This window comes from Aulonocara stuartgranti (assembly GCF_965226115.1).
Source record: "Aulonocara stuartgranti genome assembly, chromosome: 13".
In the NCBI taxonomy this organism is placed as follows: Eukaryota; Metazoa; Chordata; class Actinopteri; order Cichliformes; family Cichlidae; genus Aulonocara; species Aulonocara stuartgranti.
Genome location: NC_138949.1, coordinates 32,167,645 through 32,182,951, shown reverse-complemented (window position 1 = coordinate 32,182,951; position 15,307 = coordinate 32,167,645). Strand labels below are relative to the sequence as shown.

The 15,307-nt window shown below is 39.7% G+C and overlaps 1 protein-coding gene across 1 annotated transcript; it reads right to left on the bottom strand.

Moving 5' to 3' along the window:
- Positions 1–258: 258 nt before the first annotated feature.
- LOC309720720 (piggyBac transposable element-derived protein 4-like) lies at positions 259–1,575 on the bottom strand (the record flags this gene model as incomplete). Its single annotated transcript, XM_082557857.1, has 2 exons — positions 259–690; positions 793–1,575. 2 exons carry the CDS (start codon positions 1,573–1,575, stop codon positions 271–273), a joined length of 1,203 nt encoding a protein of 400 aa, XP_082413983.1. The 3' UTR covers positions 259–270.
- Between the last annotated feature and the right edge of the window lie 13,732 nt (positions 1,576–15,307).

The following is a 15,307-nucleotide window of genomic DNA, read 5'->3' as shown; positions in this document are numbered from 1 at the left end:
TCGGCCGTTAGTTTTTCTGCAGGAGAACGGTTTTTCACTCTTGCCCTGTTAAATGCATATTACCTTGTTGCCTTCTAATAAAATAAAAAGCATTATGTAAATAAAAATTCAAGATCAGTTTGAACCAAATAAACATTTATTTTTTCAACGATGAACAAGAACATGTATATTGTTGTTGGGAATGGGGAAATGTATGAGAGAGAAAGAGAGAGCTAGTGAGAGGGTGGGGGGGGGGGGGGCTGTGTGTGGCCGGGGGGGTAAATGTCTTGCTCAGGTAGAGCAGTTGCTGCAGACAAATTTGCTGTGGGCTCGGCAGGTGAACTTTCCACATTTGCTGCAGGTGTTTCCGACTCGCCTCCTTTTCTCAAAACAGACCTCACAGGACTTCCTGCCCTTGGGATCTGTCACTCCAGAGGGGCCTGCAGCAGCACCATCCTGCGCATCTCTGACTAATTCAGCAGCGGCTAATGAGCGGGGAAGGCGCTCTCTTTTTGACAAATGAGGCTTGATCAGGCTTTCTCCCACCTCTTCTATGAACAGCCTCCTCCTGTGTGACTTCTGCTGATGCCAGGCCTGATCTACGGAGGTCCACAGCACGAAGGCGTTGTAGAGGGAGACGTCTATGACGTTATGAAAGAGGGCCATTGGCCATCGATTGGTCCGTCTCCTGCAGGAGTAGGTGCCGACAACCTAACAAAACAACAACAACATAAAACCTCTGTATATTTTACACAAGAATATATGAGCAAAAATGAATAAAGGTGTGCGTAACTGATGCGTAATGACACCCACCTTATCAAGGTTGTCGACACCTCCTTTGCATCGATTGTAGTCGTCAATGATCACCGGCTTTTTTCTTTGTCCATTGCTGACCTCCGGCCTGCGATGTTTGGTGCTCAACAAAAGCACATTTCTGCCCCGTCGAGGAATGTAGGACACTAGGGTGTGTTTCAATGAAAAGGCAAAGGTGGAGGCATAGACAGCTCTCCCTCTCGTCTGGCGCAAAACGGGTGGAATTTCTGTTTTGTTCCGGCGAATTGTGCCGACCAGAGCCATTTTATTCTTGAGGAGTTCCTCTACCAGTTCAAATGAGGTAAAAAAGTTGTCGCATGTCACGACGTGTCCCTGGAGCCTGTCCGTCATCTGCAGGACGACCCTCATCCCCTGATTTACTTCGGCTGGTTCGCCCGCTGCTCTCCCGGTGTAAACCTGCAGCCGCCAGGCGTAAGATGTCTTGACGTCGCAGGCTGCCCAGATCTTTATGCCGTATTTAGCAGGCTTTTTGGGGATGTACTGGCGGAAACCGCACCTTAAGGTCCCGGTCTGGACTAAACAACATCGGCAGGCGGTGTGCCCACATGTCCCATACCTGCCGAAAGGGAGCCAATTTGTCGGTACGGCGTCCAGGTCGGGAGAGCTTGTCGTCAAATCTGAGGGCCCTGCAAATGTGCGAAAATCTTTTCTGGGACATCGCGTCCCGGAACATCCCGTTTTCTCACTCCAAAGGCTTTTGATTGACTTGTGTTTTGACCGGTATACATCGGCCAAAATGAGCAGCCCCACATAAGCCAGCATTTCGTCGCTGTCCAAATCGCTCCATTCTGAGATTGCCCGTCTGCCATGAAGGTTTGTCATTGAAACGATATGCTGTATAATCTCATCGGTTAGGAACAACCTGAAGCTGGAGAGTGGGTCTGAAATTCGGGCGACGGCTTAGTGGGTTGGTCCCGGAATAAGCCCCGTGGGTGCTGCGACGTAGCGCAGCGTCTCGGTGTTTGTCGGGGACCATTTCTCTCCATTTTTGGCAGTCCACGCCACTGCTTCCTCGTGCGTCTCCCCCTCGTTCTCATCTCCAGTAGAAAAATCAGAAGATGACTCCTGCTGATCGGTGTGGAGAGACGACGACTCCGTGTCATCCCCGGAATCAGAGTCACTCTGGGCGGGTGAAGAGGAAAGATCCTCGCTGTCGGAGCGCATCAGGATGTCCACTACTTCCTCGGTCCTGTAATACCGTGCCATCGTGAAAATGCCTACTCCCGCGCTACGGCTTATTCTTATAACCTCTGCTGCAGTGCACCTGCATAAACAAGCTAAGCTTGAAGACAAAATAAAGTCTAATTTGTTTTTTGTTCTTGTTTTCATGTTAGATTTGTTTGCATTGCGGGGTGGACTTCAAAGAGGGAAGGCTTCTGATTTTAGACATAAACATACTTTTATCTAAAGTTAGAAGCAGACACAGACACATCTTTTTCTCTTCTTTTAGGCAAAAGGACCTTTATTTTTTTGTAAATATAAAGGTCATTGATAGTGACACAGAACACAAATCTTTTTTCACTTTCTAAAGCAGAAAGAGACGCTCAAAATCTGACTTTTTTTGGCTGGAGTTCGTTCAATGGTGAAATATGAAACAAGAGCGCCACCTGGTGGACAAATAAAAAAAATTACAATTCTAAGGCCCCTACTTCAAAGACTGAGTGAAAGTGGAAAGATGACATTTAATTTGATGGTAATGATTGGGCAGTGAAAAATAGCGTTTATAATGGGTTTCAATGGGGCGTTTTTTGGCTCTAGCATCTCAAGTGGATGGAAGTTTGTAGCTTAGCCACTTTAAGCTAATCTAATGAACTCAGACTGGAATTCTAAAGTTAAAAAAAAATGTGTGGAAAGTTTGGCTATATTCTATTCAACACAGTGAAAATGGCTTGAAATTAAAAAACGCTGTGGATGAAAAATGGCTCCAGGTAGCCCAGAGGGGTTTAACCCTTGTGCTCCCCTTCGGGCCAGCTCCAGACCCCGGGGGTCCCAGAGTACTCCTGGGTCGCATTTCACAGGCCGCGCATCAGGGTTGGCTCCCGCACCCCGTACACCCACGTTTCCCTCCCTGAATGCCACTCCCGTTTCAATTTTTTTCCTAGTTTCAGGCAGGCTCTATCACGTTCGTCCATGGGAGGCCGCTCTTAATTTGTTGGCATTCTTACATTTGGCTCAATGCTTACATATATGTGTAAAAAGAAAATGTACGAGCTGTGATAACTGTTTCTGATAGAATGAAGAGTAGACTGATATATTAAATATTCCTTTATTGGGTGAGAAAATCATACTGCTACAGGTAGCAGCACTTCCAGATTTGTATCATAGTTTTAATACAGCACGTGCATTTCAGTAAGAGCTCATATATTTCCGTATCGCAATTTACACTTCTTATCAGTTTGTCCTTGTAAAGTCCACAACAAGCATGACACAGGAAATAAACACCCGATAGATATTATCTCAGTAAATGAAGTTGGTGTTCAGCCTCTGAGAGGGGACAGTCAGCGGGGGTTATGCAAGTTGTGTGTGTTAGCTGAACAAGAGCTTGACCTCTTGCAAGGCAAGCGGGTCTGTCACACCCTTTACTGAGATACTGGGCTGGGCAGACATCTCCGAAATCATCAAAGATTTTGGCAAATAGGCTCTATCTTGGCAAACTGACCGGATATCTAACATGAAACCACAAATATCCAAAGTGTATTTGGTGACACACAAACGGGGCTTTTCATAATGTATAGTTTAGTTTAGTTAGTTTCCACATGTCCGTTGTTGTGTTGGGAAAATGCTCACCGAAAGCGTAGCCACATGAAAATGTTAATTAAGTATTCAATAGCGCATTTAAGTAATTTGTTTAATTTTAGCACGCCTGGCCCTCCATACTCACTGAGACTCACACTAAGACATGTAAATTTCCAACTGCAACTCGGGATAAACAGACATTGAGACATGACAGAAAGGGTAGAAAAAGGGACGAAACACAGAGAGACACTAACAAAAACTGAGTTCAAGATTAACTCATGTGGAAAATACACAACTAGAACACAAGTTATCTCAAATTTCCAAAGAAAAAGAACAAATAACGCGTCCATAACAAACTCAAAAACTGTTTTGAAGATACAGGACCATGACAAAAAGCCACGATGTTCAACTTCAAATTCAAATTCAATAGAAGCTTCAGTTCTCACGATTACATATATAAAATGTTTAGTATTATAAAGCAGTAAGAAAACAATGGATGTCTTTCAGCACCTGGCTTTACTAAGCACATGTGGGCATAAGCCTTTGTAAAATACCACATGGACCTTATCCCGCAAGCTCACAGCAATGATATCTGTGATGGTGTCTGTGCAAGAAAAAAACCCACTTAATTTTGTATGAAACACAATCTAACTACAGGGGACGTCTGATCTTTATTTCTAATGTTACTTGTGTCTTTGGGAATTCTAATCCTCAACTCTCTCTTGATTTTAACCACATAACAGAGTCAACAAAGAAACTTTAAGAGTTATTGGGACTGGGGCCCACTGCATTAACATTGTTATTTTTTCAATACCTAATTTATGGAAATATGCCTACTTTTTCCCCTAATACAATAGGTACCAAAGACAGCATGTCTAACAGGAAGCATTTTGAAATGGAAAACTAAAAACACATTTACAAGAGACAGTTTGTTCATTGATTATTGATTTTGGTTTTTATTAGTTAACCCTATGTATTTGGATTAATTGGATCAAACCGGCAATATTAATAAAAGGCAAAAAACAAAACATAAAAGAAAAAAAAGAAACAAAGACAAATAAAACAAAAAACTGAAACAAAGACAAACAAAACAAAACTGAAACAAAGACAAACGAAACAAAAAAACAGAAACAAAGACAAATAAAACTAAAAACAGAAAAAAATTGAAACAAAAAAGAGAAACAAAGACAAAACAAAAAAGAAAAAACAAAACCCAACAATCAAATGATCCCCTGTGAGCAAGCACTTGGCAACAGTGGGGAGGAAAAACTCCCCTTTAGCAGGAAGAAACCTCCGGCAGAACCAGGCTCCTCTTGGGGCAGCCATCCGCCAGGACTGGTTGGGTTTTGTTTAACTGTAATTTGGATAAAGTGCCAGTTTAATATTATTTTTGAGATTAGAGCTGAAATAAGGCCCCTGGAGTAAAGCCAGTTCAACACCATAAAGTCAGACTTCACACAGTGGTGGACTCACATTCTAACCTTCTTGTATGAAGTTTAAAATTTAAACTATCTTCTCCTAACTGACAATCTGGTGCTTTCTGTGACTGAGCTTTCAAAGTCTGACCTTGTTGAATCTGTGAAATCACTGAGTTCTGTTTTTAGAGCGTCTTGTTGTCTGCATACATTCTCTTTTTTCGCTCTCATTGCTGCGACTTTCTCTTGCAGAGCCTTTTCCTTTCTCATTTTCTGCTCTAAGTTCACTATTCTGCTGACGCAAAGCCTGTTCCTTAACCAGCTTTGGCCGCAGCCCCTCAAGCTCTTTCTGCAGAGTGGTACCTTGGCTGGTAAGAGACTTTTTCTCTGCTTCCAGAGCCTTATAATTTTCCTTAATAGCCTTTCGACTGTCTATTTCTCCATTCAGTCTTTCAATTTCTGTAGTTATCTCGTTATTTTCTTTCTTCAAGACTTCTACCTGTTCCTTTAGTATGCTATATTTTTTACTCCAGTCTTCTTCAGTAAACACCTGTTTGGAGACATCAGCACGCCTTTTAAAAATACTTTTTTTGTGCCCCTGGAGGGCTTTTTCTTCCTTTTCTAGTTTTTTTTAAAGCTTTTCTCATTTCTACACGATCATTTAGCTCACTTATTTGAGCTTTTAATTTCTTGTTTTCTTTTTTCATTTTGCTCATTTGTGCCAGTTTTTCTCCATTTTCAGAGAACAGTTTCCTGAGATCATGGTTATTTTTGTAAGTTTCTTTGAGGGATGATCTGGCCTGTAGAACGTCTGTAAGTATCTTCTCGATGTCTTTCATCAACTTCTGATTTTCCCTTTTAACAGCGACATGTTGTTGTTTTTCAGACTTGTAGACCTGAACCAAATTGCTTATGTGCTCGCGTTCCTTTTTCAATCTCCGGATTTGCTGTTGCAGTGCACTGTTTTGCGCCTTCATCTCTTCTGTACATTTTTTTAGCGCCTCACAGTTCTTCTCTAAGGCTGCTTTATTTATAACTGATGCCTGCAGATCTTGAAGTTCCTTCTTGAGGGCCACATGCTCTTGTGTGACACTTTCATTCTCTTCTTTAATGGTCACATTAACTTCTGGCCCGCTGTTGTCTTTGACCGTTTTCTGAGACGCTTCAACAGCTTTTCTTTTCTTCCTTCTTATTTCAGCGTTAGATTTATGATTTTGGGCTACGTCCAAGAGTTTGTTTAATTCCTTTTGAAGAGAAACACATTTTGCTCTTGCATTCACTTCCTCTGCCCTCATTACGAAATATTTGTCCTCCATATAATCAGGGCTGTGGAGCTCAGTGCTGACCTCGTAAATTTGGAGTTGCGCAGCATATTACTGTTCTTTAATGGCTTTGATCCTGTGATACATGTTCTTGTATTGGGTTTGTTTTTCGGTAGCCATTCTTCTTTTTCTTTTTTTGAACAAATCACTAAAATATTCAAAGTTGCTTTAAACGAGAAAATACACTGTGACATCACACTCATGATCACATGACATAAACCAATGTTTCCTGGCTTTTGGAGCCAGGGCACATATTTCACATTCAAAAGATCACACGGCACACCACCACACAAAAATGTTACAAATAGCATATTGATAGTTTTGCTCTATGCACCAGGCTTAGCAGAATTGGCTCAGTTTGTCCCCAGTATACCTTTTTTGCTTTCTTTTGACCACTACTCATGCTAGAGCCCTTATCTGGGTCGCAATTTTCTCCAGGACCCAGGTCAGATTGATGACTTTTCAAATATTTACCTATTGCTATTTGTGGTATTTAAAAGCTCAAGGCAAAACACAGGATGACTGACCTGAAACAATAAGAGGAATAATTCCAAAACAGTCACAGGTACAAAGTAAGGAGAGACATCCTAATGCAGAGCACTAAGTGAGTATTTGTTTGCAATACTCTCAGAATAAGAAAGTGGTTTAAAGAAATGGACTGCTATTATTAAAGTGTGTGGACACTTCTTCTTCTTGGCAGATTTGCTGCATGTTTGAAATTCTTTATTAATATATCATCATAAAATGCCAGTTAGCCATACTCTGCCTACTTAAAACTTTTCAGTCTCCCGTTTCCTTCTAAGGAACTTTACTTTGTGACAGCTACTCTGTCAAGAAGGGAGATGAACACACTGTAACAGTGATATTTGTCTCTCTCTACAGGATAAAAGTATTTATAACGTTCTGCATGTTAATAACACCTTAAGGACAAGGAATAAGAAACCATTCACAAGCTTAAATAGGAAAATACAATAAAGAATAAGAAATACTTTATCTCAAAAGTTTGGGAATTAAAGCTTTATTGTTGGCGCAATACTAAATTCCTTTCTGATCTGATACCAAATAAAACTCAAGCTGATATGGACGATGCTGACCCGACACAGATTGTTTGTACAAAAACTGGATGTGTTTTGGAAATTTAAACTAAGCAGTAGTGTATTTCAAATGATATCTTTCATGTTTCATTATGAAGAATTATTATACAAGAAATAAAAAACCTGCATTTGTGACAACAGCTGTGTGCAGATCAACAATGGATCATATATCGAGTACTGGAGAGAGTATGAGCGTGCAGCGTTTAAAGCATGGAAGTACTGACCTTACTTTGAGTTTGATTCCATAAAAAGTGACAAAAACATTAGTGTCCGTTGTGCGTGGGAAGAAAACTTCTTTTTACAGCGAAAAAACCCCTAAACTTCCAAGCAAGCACCGAGTGCGCAACCACGTAATGGGAAATTCACAGAGAAACTGCCATATCCTTCCACTGACCGCTGCGGCACACCTGCACCAGGGTAAACCTCCGCCTACCCTGCTCCTGCTTTACAGGTGAAAATAGAGCAAAAGGACCGCTCAGTCTTTGACTTTATTTATTTTCTGCTGTGTTTTACTTGCATCTATTTAAAGACTGAGTGTAAACACACACAAAAAATAAATTTATGTGCTGGAATGTGCAGAAAAAAGGTTTAAATATTAAACAAATTTCTTCCAGTCAGAGAATGTTGCATATAATTACATTTTTGCTTGATGCATAAAGTTAAAAGATTAAAACTAATAAAACAAGTTTTAAAAAGGGACTTTTCCATTTGATTACATTTTGTATGATGGATTATGTAGAAAAAGTAGAATTGGGCTGAAAGATCTATCACTTTATCACCTCTTCAGGTTGTAAATCGTGTTTTTAAAAAGTAACTAAGTAATTAATTACTTTTGAAAATAAGTAATCAGTAAAGTAATGGGATTACTTTTGGGGGGGAAGTAATCAGTAATTAGTTACTGATTACTTTTTTCAAGTAACTTGACCAACACTGCTTACAATCAGCCATTATTGTCAAATAACTGAGTGAGCACACGTGAGTCAAACACAAGAGTAGATCTTCTGCCCTCGTGGATCCCAGCCAAGTTTTGAATTCTTTTGTGTGTGTTTTGGTTAATAAAGTTTGTAGGAAAAAAACTGAAGTGTCTGTGAATTCAGTTTTCTCACAACCTTTACTGTTATATCAGTGAAAGAAAAGATTTTGTAAAAAAAACAAAAACCCCTCACACCACAACATCCTACAGTTACAAGTGTTAAGTTTAAAATGATTGTGAATGAACACATTTCAGAGGAGGTGTTGGACCAAGAGCTTAAATTGGACATGAAATACTACATGTTTAAAGGCTAATTTACGCTATGGAGCAAGGGTGTAGATTTGTTGTGTGGGGCATGTAGTCCATGTCTGTTGCTGTAACAGTAGTCCATGTTTAGAATAAAAAATCCCAGCTCACTGAGTTGATCGGGGCAATAGTGCCTAAAATGTTGCATAATTTTGCTGAGAGATCTTTTACTTTGTGGTCATCTTACATCAGTAGTTTTATGGACAAAAACCAGCAGGTCATTCAGTGTTCCCTTAGTGCTAATGTGTCAGAGATGTTGGTGTACTATAACTGAAGTAATGTTGTTAAGTCCTTAAAGTCATATTCTTTTATTGTCATGACTGTATTTGAAGCTATTTTTATTTTTGTATGATACCTGATTTTTATGGAATATGGCTGAAGTAAACTAAAGCCTAAAATACTTAGGCAGTCATTTGTTTAATAGTAATTTAACATTATATAATTCACATATAGAACTATGAATTGTGATTTTAAATGGTTTAAAAGCAGGTAGAATAGCATATGTAGGCAAGTATGTTTCTCCTCTTTTTATCAAGAAGCAAAAACAAAAAGGAAAAAAAAAAGAAACAGGGCAGGCTTCGGTCCCCACCAACGCCGAAACCAAATCTACACCCTTGCTATGGAGCACTGCTCTCACATGGATTTAACACTTTCTCTCTTCCACACAGTCCTCATTTCTCGTGTGCTTTACAACCCTGAATATTACAGCAGGAAGGCAGTACAGCCAGGGAACACCCTGTGACGTCACACTCTGGACTGGCACACGATGGCAGAAAAGTTCTTAAAGTAGTAAACACTTATTTATTAAACAACACAGTAATATGTCAGATTTTGAAAGCAGGGTATAAATGATTTTCATGTCCACTTTAAAAGGAGACCTGCCAAAGCAGTAATCAGACTCATATGATCAGCGGCTTATGCAACGCAGCTCCGTCGGTGCTCTGACCTGGTATGAGCGCGAGTGTCCGTCACGCGTGGCTGGGTTAAAATACTGCGTCCGCTGAGACATCAGTGGCTTCGTTAAATAGCACTATTTTATTTGCTCCTAAGAAAATCAGTTTGGCTCAGATTAAAGTTTCAGCACATAGTTGTACAGTAGGTGGATATTGAAAGCCTCCAGCCTGTCCAGAGATGATTATTCTATTCTGAGCTCAGCTGTCTATTAGAATTTTTGGAGTTAATTAAAATTAGAAAAAAAAATCAAATTCACATCTGATTTGTGTTCTTTTGTTTTTGTTCAATAAGCAGATGTCGGTGTTTCGATCATGTTACGTTGAGATGTAAAATGCTTGTTAGAAACTATGAAACACATTATGCTGACTTCTGGGTGTTAGAAGACAATTAATAATGCTCATGAATAAGACTAAAGGCAAGAAGGTGTCCTTTATAACTAAACATGTTAATAGTACCACTAGAGTTTATAACATAGCGTGTGTATTTCAGTAATAGCCTGTATATTTCAGTGTAGTGATGTGCAGTTCTTACCAGTTTGTCGTTCGAACGTCAACACGAGTCGAGATTTCCGAGGAAACAGCTCACGTTGACGTTAGTTCTGATACTCCCTAACTTAAGTTATCCAAGTTGACTTAAGTCAAGTCAGATAATTCTTTTGTAATGAAAACGTAAACACTCGCCGGGAGTTACCGCAGTGTCAGCTGTTTAATTCACACAGCGTGTGCAGTAACCATGGTAACAACGGACACTGAGTGGAGGATCGATGCAGGTCAGATTTTGGGAAATATCCCTCATATCTCTGAAACTAAAAAACGGTCGTTCATCAGCTGTGCTGATAGTTTTCCAGCAGGACAGCTGAGAGAAGAAAAACTCAAACTGTCGGAGCAGGTTTGATCGTTCAGGTTTAAAATCAGCTGGAAGCTCCACGTTTTCACAGCAAGCGGCTCTGTTCAGGAGAAATATGTTTTATATGTGCACCATGTGAAGCCTGCTGTACTAAAATCACTGAATGAAGAACAAACAGTGCGTCGCTGTTAAGGAAAATGTTCTAAAACACTTCTTCAGTAAAGACTCAGAGAGGAGAAACACACAGAACTTCTTGCTAGCAAGGGCAGCCTCCAGACTGAGACTCGCGCTAAGAAACTGCCCCGGTCTTTATTTATACTTCAGTGAGCGTTTGTTCTTTACATTGGAATGTGGAGGTGTACGTGTGTGTGTGTGTTGCTGATCAAAGGGTCATATAACATGAAAGCACAAAAGGTACATCCTTGGTCAGGAAGAGGGTAATCTCCCCCTCACCCTAGATAACACTGTGAGGAAGTCCAGCAGTTAAAACACTTAGACTAGAACAGACGTAGCTACGTTAAAACAATAAAACAATAAAACAAGGTACGAACTCTCATGCTCCCAGGACGTGGGGGTGCATTCCTGGAGTGCACACCAAGCCTGCAGCCTGTTAGAGATCACACACAATTGATTATATGCCTCTAAGTATACATGGCTGAATATTTCCTAATACAAATAACTACATGCAGTATTCTATCATATGCAAACTTATATCACTAAAAGATTATACTGACTACTAAATACAATTTTCCATTGACAGTTGCATTGTCGCAAGAACATGCATGTATTTATTAAATGTATAAATGTTATGATATTTGATTCTAATCTGCTGCTGAGTCTCTGACGCTGATGGAAACGCAACAAACAGAACACAGAGCAAGAACACCTGTTCAACCAATCACATTCATTCCACTTTGTGACAAACTGATGTCACGGCGGGGTGCGCCGGTGTGTAAAGAAAACAGGACCCAAAAGCAGATGAGGACGAGGAGTTGAAGTTTGAACAGAAAAAGTGATCCTTTATTAGATGACGGCAGAAGTAAACCAGGAAACCAAAGTAAACTGACAAGACACTAAGAAACAAAATACTAAACGGTACTGCGACCAAAAACTATAACTATGACTAACGTGGAAATAACAGACGACAACTAGACCTATGACTGAGGTGAGGTAAACAGACGACCCGACAATGGCATGCAGAAAACAAAGGACTTAAATACACACATGAGGTGATCAGGGGAAGTGGAGACACATGAGGAAACAGCTGACTAACATGAACCTAATGACAGGAGCAGTGAAGCTAAATACAAAGAACCAAGAACACACGACTCCTTCCAAAATAAAACAGGAAGCATAATGAAACGCAGACATGACAACCAGAACTTGACAACGTAAGACACAGACATGAAACACATGAAGAGCAGGGGAGACTTAACATGGGTTGGAAACATGAGGGGGAATTAATAAGAACTAAAATCACCTAGACATGGTAACAAATGAACTTAGAAAACCTGAAGGGCTTAACATAAACTATAAACATCAAAATGAACTCATACTCAAAACACTGGGTCATAAGACCCAGGACCGTGACAACTGAAGCACTCACCTCTCATCATCGGGTTTCTTCCTTCAGTTTAACCTCCTAAGACCCAAACTCTTTCATGGCAGCATTTTTAAATTCTCTTTGCTATTTGAGCTGTTTGGGACCTGATGAATATAAAAACAAAGAATTTACAGATTTTGTTTTTTTTTTACCTGATTTTATCTCTGACAAAAATAAGATCAACATATGAGGACATTTGTTTTAAACTTCAATGGAACATTTGCAGTATATTGTCCTTATAAGTGGTTATCAGGCCCTTGTAGAGTAAAATTTTGTATTTTGGTCTAGACATCCCAAAATGTGATGTCCACATATGTGGACAGCAGGTCCTAAGAGGTTAAGTGTATTTGGCTGTGTTTTTTGTACCAGCAGACTTGCCGTAGTTCTTTTCCACTAAAAACAGCCTTAAAGCTAAACTGTTGTTTTTTCTACTCTTTGTTTATTTGTTCCTGCTGAGCCTGAGAGAGCAAACGCCTGTAAGGAGTTGTTTCTATCTTTTCCGCGACAGGTTTGTGTAACAGTTTCGAGTTTTGCGTGAGAAGTCTCAGTGGGAGAATGACTGTGAAGAAGCCTTTCTTAAAGAAGGCAAACAGGGATAAACGGCTGGGCTATTCCAAATTACACAAGAACTAGACTGAAAATCAGTGGTCAGATGGAGTGATGAGTCCAAATTGAAAATTTTTGGTACAGAAATATTCTGAATAAAGGTGATGACATTAAATAGAGCCTTTCAAAATTATTAGAATTGTGCAGACTCTGTTTTTGCCTTATGTACTCTCATGGATCTCCAGTACTCCTCTGCGTTTCTGCCAGTACTCTCTGTCTCGCTCCATCCTTGGGCTCTTTCTCTTCCTCTCATTCGCTCATGGTGTGTGTCTCTGGATAACCACCTTTCAGTGGTGGGGTCTTCCTGGATATCCGCCCACCTCCTGGCACACCTGGGATAATCAAGCTCACCTGGTGGTCATCACCCAGTCTGCTGGCAGCCTACTTAAGCTGGAAGCAAACCTTCATTCTTTGCCTGAGTGGTGCACTGCCAGTGTTAGTGCACCTCTCTGTCTGGTCAGTCTGTTGCATCTCAGAAAATTGTTAATCTCACTGTGCAAAAGCCTGGATGCTTCCCTGCTGTGGTGTTCATGTGTGAGAGAGATTAGTGAGCAAATTTCTGTGTCTGTGTGGATTAAATCCCAGAGACTTGCATTCACCAACAGACCCACTACCTGAAGACAGTTTTAGTTAAACAGCTACGTCCACTGTAAATAAACTCACTGCTTTCCTGTGCTTGCTGTTTTTGTATGTAGCTAATGTATGTTTTCTACATGTTTGTAATAAATCACTCCAGCTTTTTCTATTTGCCAATAAAAATATCAAGAAATGAAGGATGACTCAAAATCCTGTGAAAACATGCCAAATAATCAACATCAGAGATAAAAACCTTTTATGTAACAAAGGTTATTTTTCCTTTATGTTATTTTCGGTTCCTAATGGCTGTGTTACTTTTAGCAACAGCAGTACTGGAGAATGTTCACAACAAAATCATGATTTGTGTTTATTAGTTTGGCTGACTGCTGCTGGCTTCATGTTCATGGGCTGCTGTGAGTACGAGGTTTGTAAAGTAGGTCACCACAGCTTCCTTGTTTAAGACAAACTCATCACATTACAGATTTTACCCACTGGTTCAGCTGGAAGCAGCCCTGAGACAAGTAAGGCCAAAGTTTACACTTATTCATATTTTCTCTACATGAAAACGAGGATAGTTATGAAGAAACTGACTCATAACTAGAACAGCTGAATAACTACTGAAGTTGTGGTACTAACTTCTTTTCCTTTGTTCTTGTCGTGCACTTCTGTTTCAGTGTAGCTAATGTAAATGTGTGTGCTGGTAATGTCTTAAGTTTATTTTATATTATTTGATGGAGACCTGATGACAGATCAGTCATTTGTGTTCACATCTTTATATAAAATAGCAGTAAATACAACAGGTGATCCTGGTGAACACAAAATAACAAAAGAGTTACCCATAGAATGCATCCAGTTCATTCAGTACACATACATATTAGACTCCAATGAATGTTCAAAGTTAAGCCTTTAAGGAGTTTACAAAAAATTTTTAAAAAAACCTGCAAAGTTGGATTTTTGGGGGGTTTTTACTGTTTTTGGTGTGTTGGAACATTTTTTGAGGAATTTCTGAATAAATTTTATTCACAATCATAGATTTAATAACATAACAACATGTTTAAATTTAAATTTGTGCAAATAAAATTTTTATAGACAGTTCTGTACATCTAACAAAATCTGACCAAAATCAGTTAAGTTTCAATCAAGTGCTATCAAACTGGTTTTAAGCCGGTTTTTCTTCATCTCAGCTTTATTTTAGAGACGTGTCCCTGTCGGCACAAGTTGAGGCTCTTTCATGTTTTTACTTTCAGCTAAGCAGAAGTTGCTTCTTCTTAACTAATGTCATTAATAATTTCATGTCTAAATAATTACACTAATACTCTGCTGTGTTTTCCTTTACTTGCTATGCCATAAAGTGTTTTACAGAGGAAGAGGTCCTCTTAGATTCATATACAACAACCCCATCATAGAAAATGATCAAGAAGAGCGTTATGTCCTTGAAGTGATGATGTGGATCAACATGTGTGTCTGCCTTCCTTTGACCATACTGATCATCTACTGTGTGTTTTATGCAGTAAGTAAATAATAATTAATATTTATACATTTTTTTATGAGTCTGTGAGTATTTGAATGATTTTAAGATTTAGAAGAAAGAAAGAAAAACACTGGTAGCATTTGTAATTATTTGAATTCATCATCATGAAAATGAAATCATTAGCTCCATCCTCACACATAATCAAGCTTACCGAATGATTTAAAAGGTGTTTGAGTTACACCATATGGGTTCTTCTTACTTCAAAAGTATTAAGTATTAGGAGAATGAGTATGTATACTAGCAAGAATGGCCAATTTATATATATATATATATGGATAGCGTAGTGGTTAGACTACACGCCTTTGGAACAGAGGATCGCAAGTTCGATTCCTGCCTGGGGCGTCTGTATCCAGTAAGGGTCCTAAGGCTAGACCCCCTATGCTAAGCAAGCCTACCGCAGACATGAGCGAGACAGATAAATATGAAGGCATGCCGGCTCGGACGTCGCCCGGATCAACAAGGTCCGCGTCAGGTGTTGAGGAACCAGGGCACCCTGACGAAAAGTGGGCTACTGGAACAAGAAGGCATCGGT